Source organism: Drosophila mojavensis, unplaced genomic scaffold (genome assembly GCF_018153725.1).
Source record: "Drosophila mojavensis isolate 15081-1352.22 unplaced genomic scaffold, ASM1815372v1 contig_136, whole genome shotgun sequence".
NCBI classification, from domain to species: Eukaryota; Metazoa; Arthropoda; class Insecta; order Diptera; family Drosophilidae; genus Drosophila; species Drosophila mojavensis.
This window is the reverse complement of record NW_025318667.1, coordinates 7,174,344-7,188,543: the sequence shown is the minus strand read 5'-3', so window position 1 is coordinate 7,188,543 and position 14,200 is coordinate 7,174,344. Positions and strand designations below refer to the sequence as shown.

Here is a 14,200-nt window from a genome sequence, read left to right as displayed (position 1 = left end):
CGTCTTTTCGCCATGCTCATCCTGGCGAGCTGCGGGCGAGGGCGAGGGGTCGCGGCATGTGGCATATGGCATGTGGCAACGCAGTTGCAACAAATCAAAGGCCTTGCCACTTAATTGGCAAATCATGCGGCAACATAATTAGCCCGCAAAGTGCTGCTTTCATTCAGATATAGTATATATATATATTGAATCCCATCTGAATCGATAATAAACTCCGCTCGCTTTTAATGCAGTTGCGCAAATATTTTCAGCATATTTGCAATAATTGCAATTGTCCAGAACTCAAATCTTTATTAAAATCACTTCAAAGTTTGTGCATGCAATGAATTTGGTAAATACCCAGTAAAGTTGGGGACATAACAGGGCAGAGCAGAGCTAAGAGGAAGCTGGTGAGAGTAAGCAGAAGCTGAAATAATTATGATAATATCTGGATAGATTCGGAGGGGAGTTGTCTGTATCCAATAAAAAAAAAAGAAAGAAATCTGGTCATATTGAAATGTATATAACAAGCAGAGGAAGGTGAGGCAAACAGCAGAAGACCTCGCTCTATTCATCTTTGATCGCGTCGATCTCAGAATTCTTTAGAGCTAGAGACTTGAAATTTTTGCTGTAGATTCCAGTAAAGCACATCCAGATCGAGTTTATTTTAAAAAATCGATAACTATTTTCGTTTTAGTGCCATCGACTAAAGCCCTTAACAGAAATCAGCTATGAAATTATATTTCTAATATCTTTAGAGTTGCAGTCTTCTGCATATAGACTCATGTATATTTCATATTGATAATGTATTTCATATTTCTTGCATAGGAATATTCAGTGATTCATAAGCTAGATATCTGTCCAACAAATTATGCGCATTTAGGTCTTCCTATTCGACCTAGGGTAACTAACGAATCAGACATTAATTTCATACAATTAAGCGCATGGTGAGCACTCGTATAAAGCTTCTAATTATTGCTATTATTAGATTAAATCTATACGCACACACATATAATGATATATTTATATATATGTGTATTTGGATGGCAACACTTTCTGCTCAGACAGCACTTAAGAGTTTTGCCATCAAATTAATTATAGTGCCTTTGGACTTAGAGCGTCTGGGGCTTACTGGGCGACGTGTCCGGCTGTTCCGCTTTCGAGGGCAATCAGAGAAGCGTTTACGTATGTTTGTAATTATGCGATAGGTAAATGGATGGCAATTGCTTCTTGTATTGATTAATCGCAGCGATCAAATGCAAACACGACAATTTCTGCACATTAGCAATGGCCAGCAAATCGATGCGCTAATCGCCTTAAGCGTCACAAAAGCAACAAATTTAATTACGATAACGGGCTATGCGCCAAAGAGTATACCAGAGCACACCAATACACACACAAACAGCCACAGCCACACACTCTCTCACTCAGGCGCAGCCATAAATGCGCACTTAACGATGATTGATGATTAACACACCTTCCTGCCATTGCATATGGCCGATCAATGGGGCGAGGTGTGCGCGTGCATTTGTATACGTGTGTGTGTGTGTGTGTGTGTGTGTGTGAGGGTATTAGAGACTGTGCTGTGTGTAATTGCGTGTGTGTGTGCCTGTGGTCACGGCTAATTGATATTTTGGTTGATTAAAAACTCACGGAATTGGCTCCAGCTTTGAACAACGCATTTGATGCGGTGCTAAGTACCGTTTGGAATTACAATTTGAAAACTGCAATTGATTGAGGAAGGCTTTCACCATATCATACTCAAATACCTCTGCCGTTTTCTAGTCTTGTTAACATGATTTTGTTGTGTTACTCTGTCGGTCAATCAATCAATCTGCCACTCAATCACTGCATCAAGCAGTGTGTCTGTTAGTCTAACAATCAATCAATTATTTAGACATACAGTCAATCCGTCAAATTGTTCGACATCAATCAGCTGGTAAATTAGTCGATTTGCATATTGGTTAGTTTCTCAATCATTCAGTCAGTCTGTTATAAATTCAATCCATCTAATTATTTATCCACCATTCAATCATTATATTTATTTATATAGTCAGTTAGTCAATCTGTCAAATTGTTAGATGGCAATCAATCGGTAATTCAATTAAAAAGTTCATCAGTCTGTCAAACAGTTGGTCAATCACTTACCCCATCAGTCAATCATTCAGTCCGCCAATCAAATCAGTCAGCTTATCTGTAAGCCATTTAATCAAATTTTATTTCATTGACTCGTTCAATCAGTAAGCTAGTAACCCAATCAACCTGTAAATCTTGAAGTCAATCTTCATCAATCATTTTTTCTTATTGGATGTGGGACTGGATGTTTGTCATGTTAGATCAATCAGTTACATATTGCCTCTAGCTGGCAGTTGTTCAATCAGTAAATGATTCAGGTCTTCAATCAAACCTCTATTACAAAATCACTCAATCAAACATTTTGTCTTTTATTCATTCCATCGTTCAGTCTTTCAATCAAGCAAACTTTCATTCACTCTTCATCAATAAATCATTCAATTAGTCTACCCTTTTTTTAGAAGTTGAATCAATCATATATATATGGAATTCCATTATACTTACCTTGGCACAATCGTATCATCGCTTTAAATTGGAATCTCGTAAAAAATCAAAATGAAAAACCCATTTGGTTAGCATAAACAATTTGCATCGTAAAATCGTTTCGTTTCGCTTCGTTTTGTATTTGCTTTGGTTATTCCACAAATGGACTCTAATTAATTAAGTCGGACGTCAGTGACAGAAATCCTTTTGTTGCTTGGCATTATGACCCGCTCTCGCTCCACCCACTTCTAAAGTAAACAAAAGGCCGCACATCAATTTACTATCTCAATGCATTAACATTTTCCTTTTTCTCTTTATATTTTTGTTTCTCTATTTTATAGGAATGGAACGATATGAATTTGCGTTGGAATTCCAGTGAGTTTGGAGGTGTAAGAGATTTACGTATACCGCCCCATCGATTGTGGAAACCCGATGTGCTCATGTACAATAGGTGAGTGCAAAGTATTGACGACGCAATCTATTTGCATTATTGAAATACTGATTGAAACAAATAAAAATAAATAAATGTAAAATAAATATATATAAGTCTATATATCTTTAGTATTTCATTGATATTACAATAATTAATAATTTATGTTGACAAAATAGAGTTGAAATAAAATATTATAAATTTTGTTCAATAACGCCTTCAACTTAAAACACACAACTAAATAATAATAATAATAATAATAAAAAAGAAAACATTTACTAAAAGCAAAAGTAGGCGTGTCGAAGCCCAGCTAGATTGTATACATAAGTCGTTGGCAAGAAATAATAATATCTAACTTTATATAGCGCAATATCCCTTTCTACTCCATGAAATTGAAATAGAACTTAATCTGTTTAGGTATATCTTAAATGGTCTAATGCCAATAGTTCAGAAATACTTGCTGATCATTTCTCTATTTCTCTCAAACTTTGTCAAGAACTCAGAGATTAGCTGATTGCATTGATTGATTGCATTCTTTCGATATGTGATATGTGATATCAAAGAGAATCACCCACCTCACCTCACCTCACCTCACCTCACCTCACCTCACCTCACCTCACCTCACCTCACCTCACCTCACCTCACCTCACCTCACCTCACCTCTTCTCAGCTATTTGATCCCATTTCCGATACTTCACAAGCTCAAGCAATAAAATGCTAAGAATGATATTATTTTCTGATATCTGATTACAAATCGCAGGCTGTCAGCATGTGCTGTCGGGTATTACCAAGTCGAGTCGACTCCCAAGAGTACTTCAGCACTTTCACTTATTTTCCACTCTCAAAAGGCTGTCAATTTCCGATTCTGACTGCAATTGGATTTCTATTCTTTGTCTTCCTTTTTGCTCAACATGATATTGATTTAGATTTAAGATGCGAATCGAATTGAAGTCCCCTGATTTATGCACAGGCATTACTTAGTAAATGGCTTTTCACTTACTACTCGACTGATTAAAGCCCCAAAGGGTTCGCCTAATAAGATCAACAATTGCAATTGAAAAAAAAAAAAAAAAAAACAAAAAACAAAAACGGAAAACGAAAATAATAATGACATCAATGAGGACAGGCAATAAAAATGATTGCGAGTCGATAAGGGGAGGACAAGAGTTGCCGCACACCTGTACTCGGCTGGGTGTGGGTGAGGGGCAGGTGATGATGATGCTGCCACCTTGATAGACGGCAGCCAATTCAATTCGAGTTTCTACTCTGTTGTCTTTTGGTTTTCAGCTCCTTTTATGGCTCCTGTCCCCTCCTCCTGCTCACCGTGCGATGCTTTATAATTCTGCCATAAACGAGAAGAAAAAGTCGAGCGATTATTGCTATAGCCGTTGCTATTATTGTTGTTATCATTATTGGCTTTGTGGCTGAGGCTTTATTGCTTTATTCATATAATTTTATTTGCATTCGCAACTTGTTTCTCTCTCTCACTCACTCTCTCTCTCTCTCTCTCTCTCTCTCTCGCTCTTTTGATAATAACGAAATTGTGTTTATTTTGGAAAAATCCTTTTCATGTTTATGAGCTGCCATTTGTTTGCCAACGTTTCGGCCTCGTTCGCCCCCCTTCGACCCCCCTTCCCTCACGTTGTGCTCTTTTGTTGTTATCAATTTTATTGTGTAATAGCGCTATCCTTTCTCTTGGCCACGCTCAAGCCCCAATTTATCCCAAATTGTATGCGTGTGTGTTACATATATGCTTATGTATATGTAAATATGTTCAAATTTGCTAAAAATTACGTGAGAATACACTGAAAACAATGCGGTAGGCAATGCAAAATCAGCTCAATTTTTATGGCAATTTAATGAACTATAAAAAATATATAAAATAAAAATACAAAAATTAACTAGCAAAAACTTTATTGACTGCAAATATGCAGTAATTAATTTAATTATAATGATAAAAAAAAAAAAATGAAAGTAAACCAACCTCGCTTAGGCTCTACTGCTGCTATGAAACATTCAAGCTAACTACTACAGAGTTGTTTTCAGTGTAGTCACGGCTAGCTGAATTGATGAATTTAGCATATTTGTGTGCAGTTTTCAAAGTTGGCCCAAAACTCGCTTTAAAGCCAAATATTTTGTTGTATTTTTTTATTGTTATTTTTCAGCTGTGGTTCGGTTAAAAAGAGTGTTTAATCTATTGGCTGGGCAGCTGGACTGGAATAGTCTTTAAATTTTGTTGAGTTTTTATGGCAAATAATAAAGAGCGCCAAGGCTGCCTCAGCCTAAGCCGAGGCCGAGCAGCTGGCAGCGCAGTAAACGCACAAATTTTAATGCGTATTTGGGCAAGTTTTATGACAAAGTAAATGACTTGCTGGAACAATGGCCGTGCGGCCGGAGGAGCAATTAAGAGGAGGGGGGATGGCGCACTTAAAGGGGCGACACAATGCCAAATTGTAGCAGCGGCACAGCACACACACACACACGCTCACACACATAGTAGCAAAAGTATTTTATGATAGCTACTTGCATGTGAGGCGAGGTCTGGGCGTCTCAAGATGGCTGAGATTTTGATGATGTGACTACAGTAGATGGCACGCCCGGCATAATGAATCATAATTTAACTGTAGACATGACCAGCCAAGCGAGACGGCCAGGGGCGGAGTAGGCAAGGGGGCTGGGCTTTGACTTGTGAAAATAATGACAGTGCGAAGAACAATTCACAGCTGCGACTATTTGGGCACTTAGTGTCTGAATGGACAATTCAAACGGTAACGATATACCCGGTAGCACAGCGTGCGAATTGAACTGGGTATAATTAATAAATATTAAATAAGTTCTGGCAGCGCTAAAAATTGAACCGTACAAAATGAGCAAACGCCGCTCACGCGCCGCACTGCCTATAGATTAATCATTAATCAGTGCCAGGCGAACGCACACACACCAGCACACGCACATGCGGCAGAAGGAGCGCCCAGCTGGCAGTGCAAAAATGATTTATGCTGAAAAGTATGCTACATAAATTTCCATATGCGCCGCGCCAAGTATCCGACTGTAAAAAGGGGTCTTATTAAAAGCGTCAACGTGGCCAGCACGAGATTCTAACACACACACACACACACACACACACATATACTATACACATACACACACTCTCTCATTCAGCCATACCATATGAGATTTAAAGCACCTTGAAGCCCATGACTTATGCATTGCCTTTGCACTCTGCTTGCAGCGCGGACGAAGGCTTCGATGGCACCTACGCCACCAATGTGGTTGTGCGGAACAACGGCAGCTGCCTGTACGTGCCGCCCGGCATCTTCAAGTCCACGTGCAAAATCGACATCACCTGGTTCCCCTTCGACGATCAGCGTTGCGAGATGAAGTTCGGCTCCTGGACCTACGATGGCTTTCAGGTGAGTTCAGCGGCAAACTAACACCTGATTACACCAAATACATATACCTATCTACCATATATGCATATATAACATGTATGCATATAGCAATGTGTGCGCCTGCAACGGGCAGCATGTAATAAATATGCTGTCAGCTCTCGCTTGGCACTCGCAATTAATATAAATCCCATGCATAAGTCAGAGCAACAGTGCGAATATTACAAATAAATTAATTACGGGGCAAGACGGAATCATCGTGAAAGTGGAAGTCATAATCTGAGCTGATATTAATGACTTTTGCAGCGGCTGGAAAAAGGCAACGAATAGAGCTCAAAAATCCATATAGCTTATATTTCATTTTTGTTTACAATTTGATTTAAGCTCGTCTTAAATCTGGTTTTATTTACAACTTATGCTTTTCTTTACCATTTGAAGTGCTCCTCATCTAGTTTAGGGATAGAGCAGATCTACAGTAGCTACATTATCAAAACTTGGAACTTCCTCCTTGGAACTTCCTCCTTAGAACTTTAAGAGTCAATCCCATGTGTTCTAAATTTCAAGCTCTTAAGTTGCTCTAAATAAAACAGAATTTTAGAAATCACTATATAGTTAGATCCAATAGCACATGTCCTACCTTTAAAAGTGTAGAATATATCACATTAGATTGTTTGATGATGCCCCCAATGAGCGGGTTTCTGGGATACCGGAAAGAGTATTTACCGAAACGCCACGCCTCCAGGGAAGGCTACAAAGCAATAGTTAAGAAGTCAAGACCAGACAGGAACCAGCCTACATTTATAAATATGTCGGAGATGATAGTATTATTCGAATAGAATACCTTATCGATATATCGGTTCATGCATAGTATTGGGTAATATTAATTGAGTGAGATGTTAATTAACACTAATATCGAGTGTGGTCCTGACGAGGTTGCCAGTTGGTTACGATGGATGTAATCGAACGTGCTAGTGAAAATCAGGCAGTTGATTAGCAAGAGGAAGAAGGGCAACAGAGCAGGAACACGCTGCACTCCACACAATTATCTAATCTGCAGAAATATCCGACAAATATAATAAGCAGCCCTCGTATATGTCTATCGTAACTGAACTTTCTCATTATATAACATCTATATACAATTCCGTTTCAATTTATTTATGTAAATTTGAACATTTCTCTCTAAGCCAATTCGAGAGAATCGTAGCTAAGGCAACAAAAAATTTGCTGTTACCATTTACTCTTTGTTCTCTTCATTCATTTCTCTTTGCATTTGCTTTTATCAGACAATTAAATATTTGCCAATCTTTTATTTTATTTTATTTTTTTTGTGTGCTATTGATAAAGCTGGCAAATTAATTTAAATAAGTTGCCATCGATGCTAACATCAAGATGTTGGCTCACAAATTAATTAGAAACGGCGCTTGATTTATTTTCCTATTTACTTTCGATAAGGGCGCTCATTAATTATGTATATAAAATATACACATACATATAGATCTATACATATATGTTCGTGTATATGTGTGTGTGTGCTAGCAAAGATTCACTAGAGTTAGTTGAATTTATGACAAATTACATTGGCTGTCATTTACGACTCTTGTCCGATTTCATCGGCAATGAGTCAGCGAATTCATGAAAACAAATTGTTATTGCATTAATAAAGTGACCATAGCGAGTGGCCACTGTGTGTGCCAGCGGCGATTGGCCAATAGCAAACTGTAATTGCGACAAATTTAGATCAATCTATAGACGATGAGGCGATGCGAGTGGGAAAAGTGGATGATGATAGAATGTTTCTGGAATGAAGTATTAAGAGAGCATTGAGAGGATCCAAGGACAACCATATCTATTAGAGATACAATAGAGAACAATGCAATCGGACGTAACCAACTACAGAATACTCATTCGCCTCTTGCCATGCCCCCAATTGACATATGCATGTTATTTATGTTGAGTCATATGAAGAGTTTAATTGTAATTCAGGGGCGGATGGACGGACGAACATGAATAGATCTACCTCCTCAATATATAGAGAAAATAATCCTTTGTAAGGCAGTCCTACATCTCGCAGACATCTCTCTCTCTCTCTCTCACTCTCTCTCTATCCCTATTTTTTACCTCTCTCTCTTCCTATATTTCTCTCACTGTCGCTCTCTCTATATCTCTCTCTATCTTTCTCTCTATCTCTGTCTCTACCTCTCCTTCCTTTTTCTATCCCTCTTTTTATACAACTATCTCTCTCTCTATCCCTATCCCTCTCTTATACCTCTCTCTCTTCTTATCTTCCTCTCTCTGTTTCTCTATAGAATCTCTCTCTATCTCTCTCCCTCTCTCTGTCTCTATCTCGCTCCCTCTTTCTCTCTCTCTCTCTCTTTCTCTCTCTTTCTCTCCACCTCCATCTTTGTTTCCCTATTCCTCTTTTTATCCAACTATCTCTCTCTTTTGTTCCATCCAACTATCCAACTTTGTATCCAACTATCTCTTTTTCTCTCTCTCTCTATCTCTACCTCCATCTCTATTTCTATCTATCTATCTATCCTACTATCTGTTGTTGATCGAAAAAAGAGAAGAAAAAATACACGAAGCCTTAATTCGTATTGTGCAACATTTAATTAGAAGCTAATTAACACAATTTAGATGGGCGTCAAATTGTTAACAACCGAGTAAACTAATGGCAAACGCAATTTATTTAAATAATTTAAATGTGGACGCGTCCACATTTCAATTGGCCTTCGATGGGTGCTCGGCGCACCCGTTGACAAATTAACAAACATTTATTTAAATAGTTCACTGAACAGGCGGAACAACTCCAGCAAGCCGCATGTGATGCGAATGCGAAAATATCCTGTAAGGATATCGCAGCGCGATATGCATGGGGATTACTTTGTGGGCGGAACGTGATGCAGAATACAAACTCCGATGACGTGACGTGCAATGAACGTGTTTTTCAGAAAGATATACATATATAGTTGCCTACAGGCGAAAGACAAACTGTGGCAATATTCTGGAAATACCGCCATCGCTGCCGTCTTTGGGATCTCAATATTGAAAGTTGAATGGAGAAAACCGAATATTAATTATTGAAAGTTGAATAAGCGACATCGAATATAGATTGTCGAATATCGTAAATAAAATATATAAAATGGAATATTATCTATTGATAATTGAATATCAAAAATCAGATATTTAATATCCAATGGAGATTAGAAACAAGAATACCCTAAATTGATAATTGAATATCGAAAATCTAATATTGAAAATTGAATATCAAATGGAGAATATTGAAACTTGAATATCTCAAATTGTTTATTTGTATTGTATCAAATATCGAAAATCGACTATAGAAATGGAATATTGAAAATCAAACGGGAAAAAATTAAGTATCTAAAATCGATTACAATCGAAAGTTGAATTTAATCAACCGAATCTCGAAAATCAAATATCGAATATAGAAAATCCAATATCGCAAATCGATTATTTAAAATCATATGTCGGAAAAATCTCATAAATCAAAAGTTGAATATGGACGGACAATGGAATATCGAAAATCGATTATTTCAAAACAAATATCGATTGTTGAACAAGACTAATACAAGCCTAATACAAAGCATTGATGCAAAGGCAAGACAATCTCATTATTTAAATAGTACACATTTAGTATATACCCATACTAAGTTAAATAAATAATTTACTTGATTGATATACATATATTACATTAGCTGACACATCACTCCAGCACAGCGTGTATACCCAACTTCAGACATCGAATAATATTATATAAAAAATAAATAAAATTAATGCAACTCCCATTAATAATTGACGCTATATATAATTGTATGGGGCACTGATTAAATTATTGAATTTGAGAAGTTTGAGTGGGGCGAGGGATTAAAGCGGATTGAACTGGCAGCTGCATTAACTGTAAACAATACAATTGTATTTAATGGCAACGATAATTAAGCCTGACATTTTGGCAAACACACACACACACACACAGACAGACGCACACATACGTGTATTTATATACCTTTTAAGGATCACGCACATACGCACAGAGAGAGACAAGCTACTTAGGCATATCTCATTTACCGCGCACATAATTCGCAATGCCGGATATCCGGCGAGGCAATCTATAAATATTTTGCAGTCGCATCGATTTCCTGCAACAGCCAAAGCCTAATGAATACAGCCGACGCGAGGCGTAGGGCGTCCCCAAGGGGGCGGGCTTCGGGGAACTTTGCCCCAACTGCACTTGCAGAGCCCCAAGTTTCAAGTTGATGCTTTGATATCGTTGACTCGTATAAATGAAAATTGAAGTATTTAAATCGTCCTTAATTAGTTAATTGGCCTGGCCGGCCATTGGGCAAATTATGATAATTTATGCTCCTGGCTCTTCGACTCGTAAATGAAGTCGAGAGTCGATTGCAAGAAAAATGTAATTCGATTAATTAAATTATTTATTTATGAGCCGTAGCGCGGGTGAGATGTGTGAAGCTGCGACTAGCACATACCCAGTGCTACTCTCCAGCCGAATGGTCGTCGAATGGTCGTTAGGGTAGCTGCCAGTTGAGCGTATGAACCGCCCCACCCCACCCAGCCAGACGATGTTTATCCGCATTATTATTGTTGCTTGTAAAAATCAATTAAGTGCTTGGCCGAATAAAATGCCCAAAAATGCAAATATTTCAGTTGAGTGCACAATTTATAATGGCCACTAAAACGCACACACACACACACATGTATATACATACACATATATGTATATATAAATGTAGAGAAACAAGTAGGAGAACTCTAGTCGAGACTGCACGACTAGGAGATCCCCTGAAACCTTGGTAGAACTGATATTTCAATCATTCTACACTTTTATATACATTATATTTAATATATTATGAGAGCTTTAATCCTTTGTCTATGTCAAACTTTCAAAATGTGATAATAATATTCAAATGTCGATTTGCCAATGCACAAGTGTCTGGTATTTGAATAATCGATTATGATCGATAAAAATAAGTGGTAACCTATAATAACCATTTGTAGCTTACAAGATACCTACGGTCATACGGACGGACGGATAGATGCACAAAGGGGCAGACGGACATACGGTCAAGGCTAGTGTTTAAATTATCGATTATTATCGATAGCAAATTGAATGATGTTTAAAAAAAAATGATAACCTTTACGGGATCACTGCGCTCATACGGACCAACGGATATATAGACCAAGGGACAGACACACGTGGAGCACACGGATATGACTAAATCTACTCACTTTGTCAAGATTCCGATCAAGATCATTCTTCTGCTGTTACATAGATTTTCCCCAAGCCATTATACCTTGATATTCCCTTCTCAATAGTTCCAGGATATAGTTAAATTGAAAATTCAATATGAGTTTGTATCTAGCGAGTGTGTTTGGAAAATGTACTTGAGAACTGCAGTGAATATATTTCATAGTCATCAAAGGCCTCAATTTGCTGCTTAAAATATATGAAATATATATATAAATTTTAATCAATTGAAGAGCAGAGCAAATTAAGCTAAAAGACGCTACTTAATATTTTATAATATAATATTTCATTAAATACTGAAGAGCAGCGAAATGTGGACTAAATGAGGCTGCGATAAGTGAGTGTGCTATAATCGATACGTATACGTAATATTTTATTCAGCTATTATACAGCAGGCAGGCATATATGCTTATAAGCTATTCATATGTTTTTATTTTATTAATAATATTTTATTAACCAAGTGGACAAACAGGCAAAAGCGGCTACGATTCACCAAGCAAAGTCAATGTATGCGTATACTTAATATTTGAAACAAATTTCGATTCTGGGTAATGCATCATAGCCGATTTTTATATGTAAAGCTGACACATCAAGGCTATTCATACTCATATTCATAAACTTAATATTAAATAAAAGTTATTTGCCATAAAATTTCTGCACTGAGCTTGTACGCATATTTATTTGAACAAATGCATATACATTGGCAATCTTGTCTTCCGATATCAAGGAAAAAACGGTTTTTACAAAATTAAGCAAATAAATGCAGGAAAACGAGAAAATACCAAAGAAGCACAATGTATGGAAAACAAACAAAAGTAATAAATAGAGTCAGGCATGGGCTTACAATTTGTTGCTAAATGCCTATATGGTATATCCAATCAGTTGTTTCATGCATTTGCAGGGTATAGTAGACCTAGTAAGATTTTAAGTAATAGCAAAAATTCGACTTTAAATCAAACACAAAGCAACACTCACACATGGAATTACAAAAGGATAGTCAAAGGACTCATGTGCCAAGCAAGCAAGAGATAGAGAGAGGGGGATGTGAGCTAAATGCAAATATGCAGTTGTATGTGTGTGTGTGTGTGTACTCTAATCAGCAAAATTTCATTGGCAGAAAAACTGGCAGCCAACTTGGCATGGCATGCCAAACTCAAGACACACACACACAGACACACACACACACACACACACACATGCAGTGACTCGTCACATACCATCGCACAGTGCATTAATTTGCATGGTAAGACGCGGACATGGGAAGGCCAACGAGCCAAAAGTTCGCTGCCAACTCAAAGTCAGAGCCGGAAAGACACACACAGAGAGAGCGAGAGAGAGAGAGAGAGAGAGAGCGAGAGAGAGAGAGGCGCAAACAGGAAGCTAGAGTGTCGATTCGGGTGGGCGTGGCGAGGCTGAAACCGCTCATAACCATCTACGCAACATTGTTGCCACCATTCTCTTAGCACGGCACACATTTTTTGGCACACAAAAGTTGACACGTAAAATATTAAAATAAAAAAAAAAAAATATTTAAAAAAAAAAAAAAAAAAAAAAAAAAAAAAAACAAAATATATATATATAGGGAGCGTTAGCTTACAACGTTTTTCAAAAGTCGTGTGCAGCCTCAACTATGCGGTTCGCACTCACACACACACACATACACACGCACATAAAGCAAGCTACATGCATTCCGCGTCTTGTGTATTAAATATGCCAAAAAGGCCAGGCTACCAGGCAGTCAGCCAGGATGGATGCCAGAATGCGTTGAGCTGCTTTGGCTCAGCGCGGCGACCAAAGAACAAGCTAAAGAAAATGCCGAAGGAATTACACCAGAAACACGGAAAAAACGAGTGGAAGAAAATATAAAAACAGATTTGGCACTAATATAAGATCTAAGCAGTCGTTAATCTCTGCCAACAAGGCCAGCCAGCCCAGGCTTAAAACAATTTACACCAACAAACCGTAATTCATTTGAAAATACCCTAGAATTAAGCGAGGTATGGGTTGATAGACTGTCTAGGCCAACATTTAAGCATAGATATTTATAATAGAGCGGTAGTGAAAAAGTCAAGAATTGTTTATGTTCTTCATTTAGACTCATCTCTAAAGAAACAGCAAAGATATTTTGTCATGCAAATGTTATCGATAAGTTTAACAACAACTTGACTATTTCTATCGAAAATATGACTACTGTTGCTTGGTTTGTCTTTGCAAGAAGAAGACATGGACTGCACTATACCTAGCATATATGTATGTAAATAAAATCGAGTTTCGATAATTCGCACCCCGCTAAATCGAAAATCGCGATAAATCGAAAAAATCGATCTCCATAATTATCGATGAATCTTAAATTTCTGTGTAAATCGGAAAAAACTGATCCCTTTGCCATTTCGAATTATCGGGATTCTACTGTATTATATAAACCATATAAAATTAATATATTAATATCAAATGGAAAATCATTTTAAAATTTTATGTTATCGATAACTTTAACAGTTGCTATTAGATTGTTATTGGAAATAGTATCAATCCTACGTGGTCAGCCTGTAGTTGCCA

At 37.5% G+C, this 14,200-nt stretch overlaps 1 protein-coding gene across 2 annotated transcripts in view; it reads left to right on the top strand.

The window, feature by feature from the left end:
* LOC6586119 (neuronal acetylcholine receptor subunit alpha-7) overlaps nucleotides 1-14,200 on the top strand; it is a 140,428-nt gene that overhangs the window by 85,807 nt on the left and 40,421 nt on the right. For both annotated transcript variants that reach the window (XM_002011706.3, XM_032733100.2), the window contains exons 4-5: nucleotides 2,877-2,986; nucleotides 6,198-6,378. In XM_002011706.3, coding sequence (XP_002011742.2) covers nucleotides 2,877-2,986; nucleotides 6,198-6,378 — 291 coding nt within the window. The remainder of the gene's footprint in view (nucleotides 1-2,876; nucleotides 2,987-6,197; nucleotides 6,379-14,200) is intronic.